Here is a 21,232-nt window from a genome sequence, read left to right as displayed (position 1 = left end):
TCCTAAGAGTAGTTTTGAAATCAATAACAACACTCATCCTTAAGCCATGCATGATCTGGTTCACATCTCAAAATGCAATTTTTCAATTCTGGAAAGTCCCAGGACATGCGAGGGAGTCAAGGCACTTCAACATCCATTGATGGTTATGTCAGGACCTTGCGACTCTAGTAAGCCCGCCAAACCAAATCAGATCTCGTTTCTCACGCAAAATCCGTATATCTACATGGTTGCACTCGATGTGGATCCCCGTGTAAATAATATTTACTATTCCAAGTGTGATATTTCAAAATTTCAGATTTTTGCTAATGATCGAATGCACGAGTCTGTTACAACATGTCCGTCTTCATGCACCCCTCTTACATCTAATTCAGGTTGGGAGTGTCCATCCCTCATTCAATCATGGGACAATGAAGTTGATCATCTCAAAGACTATCTTTATCTGGAATCATACTTATCGGATGTTCTCTCTTGTAATCAACTCCTTGGTCTTTTTACAAATTTCGCACGTCAAATCTGCCCACTCATCACACCAGCAATCTCCCTGTGTGATGATGAGTGCCCAACCTTGTGCGCGAATCAAGTTACTCTCATTTCACCACACCCCAACTGGTTTCACACATTCACAGTGCTGACACCCTTTCTACATTTTGGTGATTACCATGATGCCTGCGCACTTTTTCACCAGTTATAGGTTGGTGTTCTATCATGTCTAGCAGACAACGAACTTGTTTCCCTCATTCAGAGCACTCACACGATTGTTAAAAAATTTTCTTTGTTCGTGTCAAACTGGGAATCCGCCATCTCGATCGACTGGTCTGATTTTTCTCCTACCTTGGCTGGCTATCATGTAGTTTATCATTTTCCCAACATTACATCCTATGATAGTTGCTTCACACACTATGATTTTCACAGTGTAACATCTTTATTCTTAGATTTCTGTCAAGCAAGTGAGGCACCTTTGCTTGCGCTGATGACTATCGCATGCCCTCACTGTCTTGACATGATTGATGAGAATGACCAGATCTATCTATCCATATCAGATTCCCATCGTGATCCCCTCTCTCGAATTAGGAATCCATCTTCTCAAAGATCACGAATCTTTCAGAACAACCATCACAAATTTTATGATCCAATCGCTAAATGGCTAGAATAATCTTACTTGGTGAGTCGTGTTGTAGGTAACAAGCTTCAGTTCTTCCTCGCACTTACTAAGAAACTAGGGGCAAAACAACACACACTCGCAAGAGGCCTTCGATGTTTGTTGAAAAATGGTAGTCATGAAAGAGGTAAGCGTGTGTGTTGGGTGATTGTGACACATTCTTCCGCCCACAGGCGAGACCTTCTCTCTCGTGTGCAAGTTGTTCAAGTTTTTTCATTTTTTGTTGCACACTATTTTTTATCTGTTTTAATTGCTTGTATCTTTGTGATTGCAGGTCAGGTACGCCTACAGTGGCTTCACTGGAAATTTCATTTCACATAACCCCGACTGTTTAACGTAGGAGTAGGAGTAGTGTTTGCTTTTTCGCTTGTCTTTGCTTTCTGATTTGCATGTTTGTTTGCTTGCTAATTTGGTTGCTTCTTGTTGTTTCATCTTGTTTGCTTTGCTTATTATCTTTGTTTTTACTTTGTTTGTCTTGCTTACTATTTTTGTTTACATTTCTTTTGTTTGCTTGGTATATTACTATTTTTGGTTCCGGTAATAAGTGCTACCAACTAATACGATCTGGTTTTTGAGTAGAGTATGTTGCTGAAATTTGAAGAGACTTGTGACACTGCAGCACTTGGCCAATCTTATGTCTGTCTTCTCTGTGCTTGGTTATAACCTTTGGCCAACGAAGTCTTGATGAAAGTTTTGGTCCAACCATGAAACTGTGTCCAAACTGGGAAGCCCCATGCCTGCACTCAGCCTTCTGCTCTATGTGTTCAAGCTCATCCAACTAGTAGGAACGGATAAGGGGAAAATCTAAATGAGCAAACCTATGTCAGATGTCTTACATGCTTCTCTGAAGGAACAACCTCTTCTGTTCTCAATAAGTCGGGATCCCTCTTTTGCTCCAAAAAATAAATAAGTGCCTATGCATAGTCCTCTTGAAAAATACAAAGGCAAAAGAAGAGAAAAGCTTCCTGTGCAGAGAGGTGAAGGATGCAACTCCACCGGGTTACTGACGAGGCTCGCTGGTAGTGGAGCAATGTGTGTGTTCCCGTGTGACTTTGTCGGGGTACTGTCCAGGCCAGTGTTACTTGGGAGCGGGAGCGAAAACGGGTGCGGGAGCGACATTTTCAGAAGCTCCCGATTTGGCAGTGAATCCCGAAGCGTTTTTTATATAATATATATATTTTTTATATTTTTATATTTTGATACATAGATGTCAACAAAAGCATGTAGAATGATGAATTAGATATAAAAAACATAAAACGACATAGATTGAACCATATAACAACAATCATCTAGAAGTTATAATCTTCATCAGCCATGTCCACAAGTTAGTAACATAGTAACATATAACATATTGAATCATGATTCATCAATCTTAAAGTTTCAAGCTTTCAAAATTCAATATATAACATTTATCATCATTGATCACCAAAGTTGTACTTGTAATCTAAGTGTAACCATTACAACAAATAATATCTAACATGAAATGAAATGTTATAAAATGAAATGAAACAACTTTCAACTTTCATGAAGCAGCATATTCATAATTCATTTCTACTGAGTTATAATTGCCAACTTTAAACTTAAATTGTCATATATTGTTTAAAAATATATCATAATAAATATGAAAGAGTCAATAGTTATAAAAACTACTAGAAAGTAGACAAGACAAGTAAATCTATTATCTATTGCTTATGCTTGGGCCTCTTGCCACAACGAGAAATGTCTAATTTTTTAGTCTTGTTGGAAAATCAGGATCTTTATCATTAATATCACCCTCTAAGCATTAATATCCAGAGGTATCTTTGTCATTACCTCTATATCTGTATAGGGATCTTTTTCATTAATATCACCCTCTAAGCATTAACATAAGATAGAAAAAGAATAGCATGTCAAGATTTTGTTTGAGTGATGCGTATATTTTTAGGAGGGTCATGATAGAGGAGTTCGACAACCAATGTCACTAACATCAAGGTACATAGAGGGATTGGTGCTCTTGATTAAATACGAGTTCCATACCCTAATACATGACAAAATTCAATGGAAACAATGCAATCCTGAAATCCTGAAAAACTGATAAGTCTGCTGTATTTTGAATGAAATCTAAAATTCTACTTTTTGCATATGAAATCCAATGAGGTCGGAACCACTCTCAAACATCCTAAGTCATTTCATGGTAATGTTAGAAATTTAAGTAAAAGGATGAAAATGAAGATTAAAGAGAATGTCACTTTTAAAGAGAAATTTAACATTACCATGAATCACATATCAATACTACGGCCATAGACTTGATCATTAAGCTGCCCCACTAAAAACAAACTTGTTTCTTTGAAAAAAAATTGCATTTGGAACATCATTGCAAAATTTTTTTTGCAAAAAAGGCAAAACGCTCTCGAAAACGCTCCCAAAAAGGCAGGGAGCGATTTTTTTTTTTTTAGGGAGCACGCTCCCGAAATCGCTCCCAACCCGCTCCCGAGTCGCTCCGCTCGAAGCGCGGATTGGGAGCGGGATCGGGGGGGGAGGCGCTCCCCGAAACTATGGTCCAAGCCTGCTAGTAGCGGAGCAACAATAGAGATGAAATATTATACTCTGAAAATCTTCAACTTGCGAGCTAAACTACCCTTCCCGGATTCGAAACACTGTGATCAAGCTAAACTTTTGATTGTGTTTCACTGAGTGGCAAAAGGTGAACCATGTATGTCCATGGGGTAAGTGGGGAAGCCGAAGTAACCAGCACAACGATTCAATACTCCCCGAAAGACCAAGGCCTTGTGTTATCAATGAACCAAAACAGAGAAGCTAGAGTTCTACCAGTGTGTCGCCAAGTGTTGTAGCGGCTACAACCACCCTCCAAAATTTTGGCCTGCAACCAATTTCGGAGCCTCCCTTGAGAGTTTCACTTGATGGTTGCACACACTCGGGTTCACTCTGTGAGCTCGTGTGAGTCTTCACATCCACCTTGCTTGTTCATTTCACCCAAGTGTTTGCATGTTGATGTCAAAGTCATGCTTGCGACCATGTTCTGGTCATGCTCCAAGTCTTCGCTTCATGTGTACTCGTTGTGTTCACTGTGAAAACATCTGTCACAATCACACACAGAGTCACATTCACTGTTGCGCAAGTGTCGTCACAATACATCAACGATCAATCACAAGTGTTAGTCTTGTCACTCACACCGTCGGTCAGTCATGTTGAGCATGTGTGTCCAGATGGTTTGAGTCGTCTCGTCATCAAGTCATGTTGGTGTGTGTTTGTAAGATCACATTTGCATCTTTCACTCGTTCACACACTTAGTCATTTTTGCTGAAGTTCTGACGACTGGACTCCCCTCTGACAGCCGGACCATCACCCCGCCATCGACGCAATCGACTGTCACTCGAAACAGCACAAAAGCACCAAGTGTGTCTTTTCAAGCCGCATTGCGCGCAAGCAATTCAAGCAACCTTCATGTTGGCCATCTGAGAGTTTGACCCGATAGCCACCCCGAGATTGACTCCCCTAAAAAATTGTACAGAGGCTGCTGACCTTGCCTGCTCTGTTGACTGTGAAAATTACGCAGACAAGCGGGACAGACACACAGTGCACGCCCCTGTCTCCCTCAGAAAATTGCGCAATTTTCCAGCCAATCCTCCTGACAGTCGACCGACTGCTCAACCAAAAAATTGCACAGTTTTCATGAGCAAGCTCTTTGCTACCCAACAGTCCACTCTACTTAGAAATTGCGCAGAGGTGATTGGCAGGCTAGCCTCCCAGCCTCAGCAAAGTTTTCCCTGCCAAATGCTCCCAGCCAGTTCCCTCCAGGAATTACGTAGTTTTCGCTGCCAAGCCCCAGCAGTTGACTGCCAGTTCCTTCCAGGAATTACGCGGTTTTTGTTGCGAATGACCCAACAACCAACTGCTAGTTCCCTCCAGGAATTGCACAGTTTTGGCTGCCAAGCTCCCCGCCTGCTCCTCCAAAAAATTGTGCAATTTTTCCCTGCTGATCCTCCATGCAACCCGACCTGTTCCTCTAGAAAATTGCGCAAATTTTGCTGTTGAACCCCCGCTGCCTGCTCGTTCTGGAAAATGCGTAGATTCTGTCTGACCTGCCTCTCCGCAGCCCGGATTGTCCCTCCCAAAATTTGCGTAGTTTTGCCTTCCAGCCGAGCCAGACCTTGCAAACAGTCACTGTCATCTCGGATTGCCCATCCTCATCACCAAATGACTCTTGCACAATTTTCATCAGCAATGCCTGAAGCTATCATCCCGCCTCGCAACCTTGTTGCCTCTCCCGGTCACCTGCATCCGAAATGATCATGTATCATGGTAGACTAGGAGGTTTTTGGATTTGATGTCGTCTCATCATGAGTGACTGCAGATACAGGTACACCAACAAACATGGCGCGACAACGAATGGGATGAACGAAGGGAGCACATGCAGAAGGACAGGTTCACCAATGGACGAACGAATGATGCATGCAAAGAGATGTGCTCGCAAACGGATGATCATGCAAAGATGTGTTCGCAGACAAATGGACGAGCAAACATGCAAGATGTGCTCACGGACGGATGAACGGATGAACATGCACCTTTCACGAATAGATGAGCCTGTCAAGCCTTCCAACATACAAGCAAGGAGCAACGTGCCAAAGCAACATCAAGTGAACCAATGACCATCAAAGACTCCACGCACTTTGCCATGCGGAGGTGAAGCTGTGACACACCATGAAGACATCCATCACCCAGTAGCACTGCAGCTCGACATACACACTAGCAACAACACGAATGTACCAACACTGTCATGTCGAGTCGTGTCGTGAGTCCTGTCGTCTACTGTGGGCCATGTGGGCAATCAATGTAATGTAACGTGGAAGTCCAAGAGACCCACTTGTTGTACAAAGAGTCATGTAAAGTCAAAAAGTCATTGAAGTCAAACAGACATGAGTGTAGTCGAACAACCACAAGGGTCAGTGTCACCCTTGGCTATAAATACCCCCTCATTTGTACATGCAAAGGAATTTTCACCTCAGCTCCTCCCACATAGCCAAGAGAGTCTGTAATCTTTCCTTTGAGGAGTAAGTAGTGGCTCCAACGCCTCTCACACGGGGTTAGTGATGTATGGTGTAACGATGTGTCTTGGATTTTCCTTTGATCATCTTAGCTTCATTTGGTTGTCCTTGGTGTGGCCCTTCTTGCTTCATCTTAGCTTGCTTGCATATCATCCTTTTTCTTGAATCCCATAAATGGGACTCCTAATGAGACATCTGCTTTTGTTTATGAATCTTCTTTTGAAGATTCCATTAGAGGATCTTGAAGACTCTTACCCTGCAAATGTTTCTTTCTTTTGATGATGGAGGTCTTCTAAGATTCTTAATCATGATCAATTTTCTTTCATTGTGGACGAGGTCCTATACTAGGTATGCTCCTTCTACATGAATATCTTGAGCCATATCTACCATGCTCCTATATTCTAGAAGATATTTTTAACTATGCATTTTGTTCTATTTATAAATGCTCCTTCTACATGAGTATTTTGAACTCTATGTACATCATGCTTCTAGATTCTAGAAGATGTTTCTAGCCATGCAATTTTATTCTATTCCTACATGCTCCTATACTACTCAAAACTTTGAAATAAGACTTTAAGTAAAGAAGTGGACTTAGTCATAGTAAAGATCTGGAGGATCTTCCTTGTTTTGCTTATTTTCTTCTTCTTTCACCTTTTGAGTCATGTGAGCTTCTTACCTTTTTCTTTTGTTGTTATTGTTGTTCTTAAGTTTTGGGCAATTTCTTTTGTAGTGTCCATATTCTTGGCATCCAAAGCATTGGATTTTGGACATATCTCTATTGTTTTTTCTTCGTGGACCAAATTTGCCAAATTTTCCCTTTCTCTTGGCCATGGTAGCAAATGCTTGCTCCTTTGATCCCACATCTTCCTTTGCTTTGAGTCTTGTTTCCTCTATCTTGCATAGAGACCACATTTCACTTAGTGGGGTGGCTTCCTTCTTGGCATATATGCTTGATGTGAAGTTGCCCCAATCCTTAGGTAGAGCATTGAGTACTACAGTTGTCATTTCTCTGTCAGACATGACTTCCCCTAGCTCTTGAAGTTGATCCCTCATCTCATAGATCTTGACGAAGTAGGGAGCTATTCCTTCCTTTGATATCTTCATCTTGTATAATTCATTTCATAGAGATATTACTTCTCCCTCTGTGCTTACTAAGAATAGCTCTACTAGTTTATCATAGATTTCTTTTGATGTTTCAAGTTTGGAGACATAAGGAATGAGAGAGTCTTTGATGGATTCTATTAGAATCCTTTGAGTTCATGTCTCATCCTTATTATACTTGGCTAAGGCTTGAGTTTGTTTCTTAGTAGGAATAGTGATATTTCCTTCGATGTGTTCTAGAAATTCATTCTCCTTGAGAAGTAAATCAGTCCTCTTCTTCCATGCAAGAAAGTTATTGGTACCTATCAATTTGTTGCTTTCCTTGGCATTGATGTATATTCAGAAGGGGACATATACTTACTTGATAGATTTTGAGATATAGTGGACTTGCTTTCTCCTCGAAGACTTGATGGCTTGCCTTCCTTAGATCTTGATGTTCTTCAAGTTGCTTTTTCCAAGTGGGCTTGCTTGATGACTTGTAGCTTGATGTAGGTCCTTATTTGATTTGCTCTTCTTGTAGGTGCCTTTATGTAAGGTTCTTCTTCTTTCTTGTATTCTTCCTTGATGAATGATAGATGGTAGACCTTCTTGTCCTTGAAGTGATTGAGACTTCTTGGTTTGATGCTTCAACTTTTGTATATGTCCTTCCTTGATGACTATTCTTGAGATGCCCTTTCCTTGATGTGTCACCTTAGCTCTGATACCATGTTGAAGAATCTAGGGCAATTAGGTGTAGTGTAATTATTCTTGACTTGATAACAATTTGTGGATTCTTTTTACAATTTGTCTTGTTAGCTTAATCTTCTTCTTCTTATTATTAATGCATGTGTGTGTACTTCATCAAACGTCTACCAAAAACATAAGAACAAGAATACAAGATGTTGGCTCTCTGCTAGGGCCAAAATCTCTCTTCTCTTGAGAGAAAAACCCTTTGGTAAATTTCTCTTATTGAAGCTTCTTATTGATCAATGCCAAACCCTAGACCCCTGATTAGAATATCCTCCAAGCACAAGTGAAGTCCTTCCTCCTTCCTGCACTTTGTTTCCCGACACTTCGTCATCCTTCTTCTAATACTTCGTTCTTCTTCCAAATGTTGATAGACCTTGTTACACTTGCTCTAGAAGAGATACATTTGATGAGATCCTTTCCTTTTGATGATCCCTTCCTTCTTCTTGACCAAATGAGCTCCTTCTTCAAAGTGTATGTGCAGACTTGATATGACTATCCTGTAGCCCTAAATTCTCGGACATGTGGGAGGTTTACTAGATGATATGGACTCTTTTCTCCTTCGCTTGAGTGCCCTTCTTCTTCGCTTGAGTAGGAGGCCTTATAGGCCTAGTTTACTAGCCCAAATAGTGAGATATGTTAACTGTGAGTTTATGCTATTATGACTGTAAGCAACCTTCCTTTTCCTCGTATGTGTGACTGCAGCCTTCCCTAGAAACAGTCCTCTTAAGCTCGGTTGTGTACCCTTCTTCATTGCACTTGGAGACCCCTTCTTCATCTTTCGTTCTCCCTTTTCTCGGCTTCCTTTACTTTGCAGATTTCAGAGATGAGTTATGATGTTATGAGGGAGTTGACAACCTCTATATATAAAGGATTGTCCCTCCTTTAAGCCGACTTGAAGGCCGACTTGCTGATTTTAGGCCGACTTGACTTTTTTGCTTCAGATGGCTTCTTTTTATGGTGCCACATGCTTGGAGGAGACTTGCTTTGCTTGGAGGTGTCTTCTTTGACTCTAATATATAAGTATACCTATAGTAACATGCCCTTAATGTTTCTTCAACATAATTCTTTTGACTCTTTGACTCACCTATAGCACTCTAATATGTGCTAGTCTGCTAGACCTATTTCAATGAGCAAGAAACTCATTGACATATATTATAAAAATAATATTTCTTTTCTTGAATAAATACAAATATCAAAAGTACATTTATGAAGACCGAACCTAGTTACATTTCCTTCAACAACCTGAACCCCAAGGAGATCTAGCGGTGACTCTAGAAGTTTTTGAGGATTTGGAGAATAACTTTAGTATCATTCAGCAAAGAGCTCTGATTATGAAGGGGATGATGATAAAGTTCACCAAGAATATATCTTCTTGGGCTGCTGCCTTGGGCAAGAAAGAAGTTGTTATACTTTATAGCTTGGATTCTGGCAAGATGCCACGATGTGACATGATCAGCCAACAGTTTCATTATATTTCCATTGGCAACATAGATGGTACAGATGATAGAATGAAGCTTATAAGGGGGTTTTACAGAGAGGATTTTCACGGGGTTTCTTTTGAATCAAGAAGGAAAGTACAACAAAGAGTGACAAAGAGAGTGAGGATCACTGAGTCTTGTGGGTTCGATTCCTACAGACAACAATATTTATAGTTCTACTCTGACGACCAATTTATACTTAGACTTCGATTTTAGGCCAACTATAAAACAACTGCAAGGATTCAAAGAAATTCCGGTAGCGTAGATTAAGAAAAAACAAGGTTACAGTTATAAAAAAAACAAGGTTACAATTGTAAAAAAAACAAGGCATACCAGTTTATATTCATATGGACACCCACAAATACCATTCATAAAGTTTAGATTAATTTATTACGCAAATCAAAACTAATTCAAAACATTGGCACAGGACAAATAACAGAGTATGGGTAATATGTATATGACACAGTTGAAACAGGCACTGTATATACCATGTGTAGAGCCTATAAGGCCCGAGAGTTAGCAAAACTTGGCTCTAATACCAGATCTGAGACCCAATTTAACAAATTAGCTAGAGATCGAAGATCTGTACTCTAAATTTTAGAATTAAATTAGAAATTGAATTGAGATCAAAATTTACATATAAGTACTTAGATATTTTGTTTGGATAATTCTGGCTGTTGTTGCTCCTAATCTGATCCTGTTAGCAAACTGACCAAATCCACCCTGCCAATCTGGGTTCAACCTCTTCAGTACCCAGATCCAGAGGACTTTGAAATTAAGGTCCTCTACCCCCGTGCCCAAAACTCCAAGAATAGAGGTTCAAATTTTCCAAATCTCCAACTTATTTCTCAGTTTCACAATATTCTCTCCAACTCCCATAGTCAGAAGAAAAATCGTGTCCCTTTAGTGTCACCCCCCAACTCCCTTATATGCATAAAATCCACCGACTCTCAATTCTTCGGTTGTTGGTTTCTTACCTTCTAGCGTTCTCCTTTCTTTTTAGAGTTGGTTACCTTCATAATTATATCATGCGTAGGTTGAATCTATTCATTTAATTTAGTTAGGGTTAACCTTGTTTTGTTTAGTTAAAATTTTTAATTATATTAATTTATAATTTTAATTAAATTACCTTATTTAGAATTTAAATAGTTTATTTCTAAATAAATTAAATTGTAAATTAATTGAATTTACTTCATAATTCATTATATTTCATATTTCTTTTGATTAAGGATTATCTTAAATAATTTATTTCTAAATAAATTAAATTGTAAATTAAATGAATTTACTTCATAATTCATTATACTTCATATTTTCTTTTGGTTAAGGATTATCTTAAATAATTTATTTCTAAATAAATTAAATTTTGAATTAAATGAATTTACTTCATAATTCATTATATTTTATATTTTCTTTTGATTAAGGATTATCATACATATGTCAAGGACCCCATTCAATATATTCATTATAATTTTGGTGAGTTAGGAATTTACTTCGATAAACGATTCATTAACCTAAACTTAAACATTTTCCAACATTAGCTAGTACGTATACTAGTGCAATACATGTGGTTCATGCATATCCATAACTATCATATGGATGTCCCGTATGCATGCTAATATTCACATTCTATTTGTAATTATAAGTGGGTCATTACAAAGGAGGTTACTTGTCTTGGTCCTAGGTCCTAGTTTTCTCAGTTTGCTTTGAATCTACTAGTGGAAGAGTTTGACTGGGTTATCACCTTTGTAAAGGTTTTCCCAGGCTGAATGCTTACATCTGGTGTTCATTTGTATTTAATGATCTACATGTTTTGGTAGCTGTTTGATGATCAAGAACATAATAATAACAACAAGAAGAAGAATCTAGTAAGAATGTTACAAGCAACTATCAAAGTTAAGAGAAATCAAATTAAATAAGCCCTAACTAAGCTGCCCTAGATTTCTCAACATTGCGGTGCAAACATTTTCTCAAGTTTTTCACTTTAAAGGAGGTTTACACCTCAAAAGATTTGATCCCCCCGTGCTTGATATATCTGGAGTTAAGATGGATCTAGGCTAGTTTATTCATACATGGTCTAATTTTTTGACAAAATGATAGGCCAGCACATAGTGTTGAACATGAAAACATAATTGAAAAGACAAAGTCAACAAACATTTTAATTATCCTGCATTCTCCTTCAGCCATATCATTACCGCCCTGTTGTCTTTTTGTTATTGTTTTGCAAAGGACATCAAAGATACAAAATATGTTCTGGTCCAAGGTAGTTGTCTTCTGTGTTAATAGGTCTAACAAACTTTACTCTGTTATTTGACTGAATTTTCTCTTTTTTGTTTAGGTTGAATGCTTCATCTTACATGTCAGATCTAAGAAGTGACTCCCAAGATTTGGACAGATTGTTAATCACAAACAGGCTGGCCAAACACCATGTTATAAATTTTACTGTTGGCTATAAGAGAGCAATTAAAGATGGAAAGGAATCTTCATCAGATTGCGGACTCTTTATCCGCAAGATGTGTCCTCATAGATATGTTACAGCGGTTCCAATGCCAAAAGATATTCCAGAGGGATTCCTATGCTACTCTCTTTAATGGTAAATACATTTTGTGTTGTTTTGACGTCATAAAGGTTCATGCATGAAAGTGAAAGTTTTTTATTTTTACTTTATTTTATTTTGTTTTAAATGTTTTCCAGAAATTTTCATTTGGACTGTTCGAGGTTAGAAAATTTTAAATTCTGATGTTTAGCTAGATAGAAGCAATAGGTATTTACAGTTGCAGGCATGTTTTTGGAGAGCCTCCAAGATTGTGTTTTATATATAACCTCCAGTAAAACCTACAATATATGATTTTATAAGAATAACAAAACAGTTACACCTCAACAAAGAATACTAATCTTAGTAGTGAATCAGTGTCTCACAGTTATCTTCTTTCTCTTGGTTTTCTTCCTGCTGTTTCGCAGAGTGATTAGTTGCTCTTATACTCTTCCTCTCCTTAAACAAATCTATCAAATTGAGCTACTCTCTTTGATTTGTCCAATTACTTTATATGTATGTTCTGAAATGTCATTGTAAAAACTCTTGAAACTTGCCTTGTCTAAAATGTGGTACATCCAGTCAATATGATCAAATACCCTATTAGCTTCTTTCTTCTATTATACCATTTCATTCTTTCTGTTATGATCAGTATGCTATACGAGTCTGGAATGGTTCTCCAGGAAACCCTTGGATTTATTTGTATTGATTATTTGGCTTGTAAGATAACAGAGGACTCCTGTGTGGCATTGCTTTCTTTGAGTTTGGGGTATTTGTACAGAGAGATTTAAATATGTTGATAAGACGTCTGTTTAAAATCTCGAAATTGGATGTTCCTGGTTCGTTCAAGCAATATATGGACACCTAGATATCAAAATATGTGTTTAAGACATCATTCATAATCCTTATTGTGATAGAGATTAATTTTCTGACTTTTAGATATTTATCTATTCTCTAAAGCAATGTTCTATCATTGGTTATTTTGTCATGTCTCTTATCAAACACATTAGTAACAGGGTGCTGCTACACAATTTTGTACATTTTTGACTAAGGAAGGGGACCCCACACTTTTGACTTAGGGACTTAGGGGCCAAATCGACTTTATTTAGCAGCTAGTGGAATGTGGGGGCCACCCACATGGGAGTTCGAATTAGCCATTCGATATGCTTGGAGGGAAAATCGAATGGGTGGATGGAGGGGCCCACATGAGGCTAAGGTGGCCCAAGGAGTTATAAGGAGAGATCAGCTTTCATTTTGGTTTGATCTTTGACATTTGCAAACAACTACACATCTGTTCACTCTGCTGTTTAGCAAGTCTACAGGCTGTTTAGCCACGAACCTCTCAAGCAGTAGATTCAACCTCTACTTCGGAGGACCTTCTGTGCCCGCCCTAGGGAGGCTGTTCCACAAGAGTTTTCAGGAGTTCCGAGGCAGTGACATACACCAGCAGCCAGCGCAGAACAAGGAGTGCATATTTCTGGGCAGCTAGGAAACATGCAGAGGGAGAGCTAGGAAACATGCAGAGGGAGATTAAGGCCAACAGAGATAATATTACTTGTCGGGGAGTCAAGGAGCTGAGGTAGCAGCACTAGACCAACATTTTCACTGGGTTTTACAGCCAGGTGAGCCAGCATTCCAACAATTCAAACTGCTGGGCTGAGGGACAACGAAGAGGCCATTCAACAGATTTTCTTGGTGCTTGGGAGCCGCTGATTTGTGCCAAGAGCTCATTCAGGAAGTTAGGGATTGGATAGTAGGGGTGAACTCAACGTTTTGGAGGAGTTTTCGGGTGGATTTACTGGCAGTTTCCCGCAGGCCAAGTTTTGCCGCTACAACTAAGTTGAGGCTCCAAGGGGGTTGAAAATCAGAAGTCCAAACTAGCTAAAATCCCTTCTGGGTTTTGCTGGGTTTTGGACAAAGAGTCTGGGGTTATAAGCAAAAAAAATTCTGGGCAGTTTTAGTGCACTTTCCAGCCATTCGAACTTCAGTAGAGCCACTGTTTTCTGCGCAACGCAGTGCAGATTGGTGCAGCCGTTGGGAAGCCTTCAACTCAACCATTTTCCTACATGGGTTTGGTCTTTCTTGTCCATTGAGACAAGCTCAGGTGCACCATTCCATCATCTATTGTATTTGGCTTGCCAGAATTAAATAAAATGGCTCAGAAGTTCTCCATTTGCAGTTTTTCTATGGGTGCTTGATGAATATTTCGTTTTTGTAATTTGCTACATAAAATATTTGCTCTTATCACTTGTATTCCTATTTAGGATCATTACAGTGGTATTAGAGCCTAGTTCTTGGCTCAGTTGTGGGGATTGTCTCTTATGAGAGAAGGGGACTAGCAGAACATCACCTACCAGAGACAAAGGTACAGGAGCAGAGAAAGGGAGTTAGAGATTACTCCAGATACGAAGGACAAGGGGAAAGCAGTAGTAGAAGAGGAGGAAATGGTAGAACCCAAGAGCAGAGAAGAGATGGCTTTCGACAGCCCTCTAAGGGCCTTGACTGACTTGGCCAAGGGACAAAAAGACAACCTGGAAGAGATCAAGTCACAGAACAAAGAGAGGATCATGCTTAGAGGGTTTTTGTGTAGGGAAATTTCTGGGGCCTCTCAGCCATTCGATCACCCCTCACTAGCATCGCAATGCCCTTCTGTCAGTGTGCCAACTCGTGCTACACTACCTTCCTTCGTGCCAGTGGCACAAATCGAGCCTGCAAGGGAGGAAGACCCCCCTCAGATGGGAGATTACTTCAGAGAGTGGAAATCTATGGATGAAGACTTTAAAGAAGCCCTCTCCTTTAAAGATTACTACAAGCTCAAGCAGAGTGAGAAGGACAAGGGGTATGGAGGACCAGGGACCTAGAACTACGAGCTGTAGAGAACCATATGGAGGATGTACTTCCCTACTTTCGATGGCATTGACAAGTGCATGACCAGGGCTTGGGTTGAGAAGATGGACACCTACTTCTAACTCAACCGGATGATAGAGCAAGAAGCCACTGAGATGGCCACACTGCTCATGGAGGGGGAAGCCCATGATTGGCGGTTTCATGGCTTGACCACCCTAGGGCATGCCCACATAGTTTCTTATGGAGAATTCACTAGGAGGGTGGTGGAGCGATTTGATCAAAGGGATCCGGAGGCTTATTTTAGAGAGATGACCCAATTGCGCCAAATAGGGAACCCAGAGCAGTACTTCTCAGATTTTCTGTGGGTGTCAGTGATGGTCTCGGATCTATCCGAGGCAAGGAGGGTGTATACCTTCATTGAGGGCTTGCTTGAGCCCCTGCGTGGACTGGTGAAGTCACGTAGACCCTCCACGCTGCAGGAAGCAATCTTGTGTGCCAGAGATCTGCAGGGGGCCATCCCCAAGACTAGAGCACCATTTCCTGCACGGACCCCTTTCCCACAAAAGGGGCATGAGACTAGACCTCCACCTCAGAGGACCACACAGGGGAGGGGGCAGTTAGATGAGGAGACACGGAAGGACCTTTGGAGGAGGAAGCTGTGCTTCACATGAAGAGAGCCCTGGGCACCAAGCCATCGATGCACTGCTAGGAGAGCACACTACATTGAGGTTTTTTCTGATAGTGACCAGGAGGACGAGGTGGAGCAGGATTGCAGTGGGGTAGATGGCGAGAGTCCGACAGACAAAGGGCCACCACCACCACCTCCACAGGGTGGGGCATCTATCGGGGCAATTCTCTCTTCCTTATGCAGGATTCCCAAATTTTTGACACTAAGGATCAGAGGCATTGTACAGGGACAGAGGGTGTTAGTGCTAGTGGACAGTGGGGCTACCCACAATTTCATAGATGCCCAGTTGGTCCAGAGGAGGGGCCTCACCACAACAAAGTTCAAGGGCTTCTCAGTCCTAGTACCAGGTGACCGTACCATACAATGCACTAGATATGTGCCCTCCTTGACAGTAGTTATGGGGAACTACTCGATGATGGACCATTTCTTTGTGGTCGATGTGCCAGACACCAACGTGGTGATGGGTGTCCAGTGGTTGTATTCCCTTGGGCGAGTCACGATAGATTGGAGGAAGTCGGAGATGGAGTTTATTGGGCTAGATGACAAATTGGTAGTCTTGAGAGGCATGCAGTCTTATCCACCTCAAATAGTTTCGGCCCACAAGATGGAGGCAGATTTACAACATGGGGACATTGCATGGGCAGTTCAGTTGAGGTTCTCAGAGGCTGGAGGACGGGCTCAGCCACCACCCGGAGACATACAGGCCTTGCTGGATAGATACGTAGTAGTGTTTGGGTTCCACTAGGGCAGCCACCAAATAGAGGGTTTGAGCACACTATTGAGTTGGAGTTGGATGTGTAGGCATTGATCACCACTCCTTACAAGCATCCCAAAGCCTATAAGGACGAGATCAAGAAGGCTATCTAGGAGCTACTAGCATTGGGCCATATTAGGCCAAGTTCCAATCCTTTCACTTCTTCAGTGGTGCTGGTGAAGAAGAAGGATGAGATCCTTCGGATGTGCATTGACTACCGGGCCTTCAACCAGAAGACACTAAAGAACTGGTACCCCATTCCCCGCATTGATGAGCTAATGAATGAGCTTAGAGGAGCCAAGTACTTCTCTAAGATTAATCTGCGTTCAGGGTACCACCAGATCAGGCTGAGGGATCAGGATATCGCTAAGACAACTTTTCGGTGCCACTATGGGCACTTTGAGTTTTTGGTCATGCCATTTGGGCTGACCAACACTGTGGCCACATTCCAGTCATGCATCAACATTGTCTTCTGGGGACAGCTGAGGAGGTTCATGCTAGTTTTCTTCGATGATATTCTAATTTACAGCCGGACATGGGAAGAGCACCTCCAACACTTTGGGGTATTGTGCATTTTGGAGGAGCAGCAGTTTTATGCCAAGCTCTCCAAGTGCGAGTTTGGGTTGACAAAGATGCTCTACCTAGGGCATATCATTGGCACTGATGGGGTGAAGGTCCACAAGGAGAACATTTAGGCCATCCGGGATTGGCCAGTACCTTGAGATGTGACTATGCTAAGAGGTTTCTTAGGTATTTGCACCTACTACAGAACTTTTGTCAAGGGGTTCTCATAGCTGGCAGCATCCTTGACCAACTTGACCAAGAAGGGGGCCTTCGCATGGACTGATGGAGCACAGGTTGCCTTTGATTGCCTCAAGGAGGTGATAAGCAGTTGCCATGTTTTGGCACTGCTAGATTTTTCTTAGCCATTCATGGTGGAGTGTGATGCATCTGGTGTAGGAGTTGGACTAGTATTGTCATAGGAGGGGAATCCCATTCCTTTTGGGAGTCAAAATCTCCTATCGCATGAGCTGTCATATTCCATATGTGACAAGGAGATGCTGGCCATTATGTTTGCATTGGCCAAGTTCCGCAGTGCTTGGTGGGCAACCGGTTCTGAGTGAAGACTGATCACAACAATCTTCGACATTTCACAGGGCAGCAGGGTCTCAATGACAGGCAACAGAGATGGGTCAGCAAGGTGCAGGCCTACGACTTCGATATAGAGTATGTGTGGGGAAAGCACAATGTGGTGGCCGATGCTCTATCTCGGAGACCAGCTGGGTTATCTCTCATGAGCATCTGCCATGATTGGAAGGCTCATTTGTTGGTGGAGTACTCCAAAGACAGGAGGGCATGCGAGGTATTGGAGGGTACCCATGCAGATGAGCGTTACCATGTGATGGATGAGGTCATCTATTACAAGGGGCACATTTACTTAGTGCCCAACTCGCAATTGAGGGAGAGGGTACTCCAAGCAGCACATGATTCACCAGTATCCGGGCACCAGGTGTTTCGAAAGACATATGGTTGTCCAAGAGAGATTCATGTGGAAGGGCCTCAAGGAGGACGTGTTGCAACATGTCGTGAGCGTGAGGCTTGTCAGAGGAATAAGGCTGAAATGGCCCACCCTGCAGGATTGCTACAACTACTTCCCATCCTTGAGGGGAAATGGGAAAGTATTTCAATGGATTTCATCATAGGGCTCCCCACAGTGTAGGGGAAGGATTGCATATATGTAGTGGTCGACAAGTTGACCAAATTTGCCCACTTTTTTGCCATCCCCACTAGGTACACGACTGCACAGGTTGCAGAACTGTTCTTCTGGGAGATTTTCAGATTGCATGGGCTTCCCAAGAACATAGTGAGCGACAGGGACAACAAATTCATGGGAGGATTTTGGCATGACCTGTTCAGGCTGGTCGAGATGGAGCTCACTCCTAGCACCAACTATCACCCTCAGACAGATGGCTAGACGGAGAGAGTTAATCAGTGGGTGGAGGGGTACTTGTGTTGATTTGGGGTAGCATCGGATGTGCTTTAGCCATGAAAATTGGTGGAGAGGCTAAAGCACATGAGATCTCCAGGACCCAGAAATGGTTTGGGCAGATTCTAACCAGTTTTTGAAATATTAAAATAATTAATATTGTTAATGGAGTTTCTAAGTCTAAACTTTGGAAAAATAAAATATTGATGGGTATTAATATAAAACTGGGTTAGAAGGTTCCAAAAGTCATGGATCAATCCAAATATAATCTTAGTCCTTGATTAGAGATTTATTCTCGTTCGTTGATGGACCAACGAGAAAAGTATAAGAGGAGGCTTGAGGGTTGGTTGGAGAACACACTGAGGGAGACTAGTGGTTCGATTTCTGGAGTGGGGTTAGCTGAGAAATTCAAACTTAGTGGTCTAGAGAGTAGCAGGAGGTAGCAAGTATGGAACAGAGAGTCGGGAACAACACCAGGGGAACAACGCAGAGGTTGGAGAGGCAGACATAGAGTCTCTCAGTCAGACGCAGAGGCAGCAGATTGCACAGTCACTGGAGGGCCTGCATGGGTGATGCAGAGAGGCCCAGTGCTGACGTAGAGGGTTTGGGAGCTACACAGAGGTCAGCCAGGCTGACGCTGAGATTGGGAGAAGTGTTGAAGACTTTTTCTCTCTGTAGGGTAAGCCAGTTTGGCACCGAGTTGTACTGAAGAATTGTTGAATAATAAAATCCTCCCTTGCTGCATCAGTTTTCCCTCATTGAATTTTTCCAGGGACTAATTGTCCAAAATATTTGTGTTGATTCTTGTGCATGTGTTTGTTTTTGTATTATGATGTGATATCTGCAACAAAATTTATCTTAATGTTTACTAAAGGATTTTCATAAATAACTTATTGGGAAATAAGTAGGTAAAATAAATCAGTTGTTGCAGTAATAGAATTTTCAGATGGTACTAGAGGAAGTAATCAAAGACGAGAAGATTCGAGACCATGATGCAGAGGCCTCTACGCAGGGAAAATTTTTAGGATGGAAATTTATCTTAAAGTTTAGAAACCTTGGTGAATCCCACTAGTCCATAATATGAAATCTATAAAATGTTTGGAGATATTTTTGTAAAAATATTCAAATTTATAATATTTTTATATAATCTATATATAATTTTTTGGCAATTTTTAGGGTAAAATAATTTCATTCTATAAAATTTGGGCGAATCATTTTTACAAAAAAATGGAAATTAGCGATTTTTTTTTTTTTGGAAAAAGTATAGAAAATTAGCCCATGGGCGAATATTAGCCCTCAAAATTTTCCTTGCCTCTACCATAGATTTTCAGAAAATTGCACAAGAGAAAGTGATTTCAATTTCTCTATGTTGGCTTCCAGGTTGAAATAAGAAGTGGCTTGTGTGACTAACTCTGCATCGTCAGAGGTATGGTATATAGAGAGTGGGGCCTCTTGGCATATGACGGAAATCCGGGAATGTTTCTCAGATTATCGGGAGGAGAAGATGAAGTTTCAAATCACCATGGGGAACAAGCAAAATGTACTCCAGTAGGGAGGGGTACCATAGTTTTTCAAACAGAAACGGGAGAGCAGTTTGTGTTACCAATGTGCTGCATGTACCAGGATTGGGGATGAACTTACTTTCCATGTCGCAAATTCAAAGCAAAGGCTATGACGTTTTCTTCATCAAGGAGAAAGTATATGTCAAACACCCGAATTGGAAAATGAAAGTGGAAATCGAGATCAAAAGTAACAGGTTGTACACACTACAACTAGAATCACCAATGGCACTAATAGGCAATCATGGAGACAAGGATTTGAACGAACTATGGCACAGAAGAATGGGACATTTGCACCATGGGGCTCTGAGAATTCGCAGGAGTACTGTAACAGGAGTTTCGGATCTTACTACGGAACCAGATGATGTATTCAGAGAATGTGCTCTAGGAAAGTATGCCAAAGCAGCGTTTCCTAGAAGTAAAAGCAGGGCCAAGAGTATACTAGGATTAATACACCCAGATATCTGCGAACCCATGTCCACTAAAGCTCTTAGTGGTGCCGAGTACTTCCTTACCCTCATTGATGACCACTCAAGGAAAACTTGGATTTTTATTTTGAAAACCAAGGACGAGGTTTTCTGTCGATTCAAAGAGTTCAAGGCTGTGGTGGAGAATCTGACTGGAAAGAAAACAAAAGTTTTGCACTTAGATAATGGTGGAGAGTATGTCGATAAGGACTTCATTGATTTTTGCGCTAAGGAGGGCATCAGATGAGAGTGGACAACTCCTTACAATCCGAAGCAAAATGGAATAGAAGAAAGAAAGAACAAGACTATTGGAGAAGCAACTAGGGCCATGATGTAGGATCAGGATATGCCTAAATTCCTTTGGGCAGAAGCATGCAACACAACAGTCTATGTTCATAATAGAACTCCTCATCGGGCATTGGGCAAGATTAATCCAAAGTAAGTCTTCACAGGGAAGACGCCTGAAGTCAGTCATTTCAAGATATTTGGGAGCTTAGCATATTGCCACATACCTGAAGAAAAGAGGAAGAAGTTGGATCAAACTGCAAAGAAATGATATCTAGTGGGATATAGCGAGAACGCTAAGGCATACAGAATCTATCTTCTAGGGAGCAGGAAGGTAGTAGTTCAACGAGATGTGAAATTCATGGAGGACAGGGCCTTCAGAAAATCTTGAGAAATGCCTTCCGAGGAGCAGTCAAAAGAGGAACTGTTGGTCAAATCTCTCCAACCAACAGAAGAATAGAATTCATCCTCGGGTTAGGAAGAATCACAGGATGAGGAGGAGCTAACAGAAGCACCTGTTGGCAGAGGAAGAACGAGCAGGGAACTTCGTGAAATTCTACGAGATGCAGAGGACTTCATCGGTGCGACAAGGAACAATAAGAG

At 41.2% G+C, this 21,232-nt stretch overlaps 1 protein-coding gene across 7 annotated transcripts in view; it reads left to right on the top strand.

Annotated features, from left to right (window-relative positions):
• The window catches only part of LOC149229378 (uncharacterized), a 320,041-nt gene that overhangs the window by 242,995 nt on the left and 55,814 nt on the right, over nucleotides 1–21,232 (top strand). For 6 of the 7 annotated variants that reach the window (XR_016247928.1, XR_016247927.1, XM_089378605.1 and 3 more), the window contains exon 7: nucleotides 11,848–12,102. Coding sequence is in view for 4 of the 7 variants with exons in the window: in XM_089378605.1 (XP_089234731.1) it covers nucleotides 11,848–12,100 (253 nt within the window). In the remaining 3 variants the exon portion in view is untranslated. Of the gene's footprint in view, nucleotides 1–11,847; nucleotides 12,103–21,232 lie in introns of those variants that run through there. The other variant, XR_016247929.1, reaches the window with a different exon arrangement.

This window comes from Pinus tabuliformis, chromosome J (genome assembly GCF_031772625.1).
Source record: "Pinus tabuliformis cultivar Carrire ecotype Pingquan chromosome J, CPIR1, whole genome shotgun sequence".
NCBI classification, from domain to species: domain Eukaryota; kingdom Viridiplantae; phylum Streptophyta; class Pinopsida; order Pinales; family Pinaceae; genus Pinus; species Pinus tabuliformis.
Note: the sequence above shows the minus strand (reverse complement) of the source record. Positions and strands in the feature narration are given on the sequence as shown.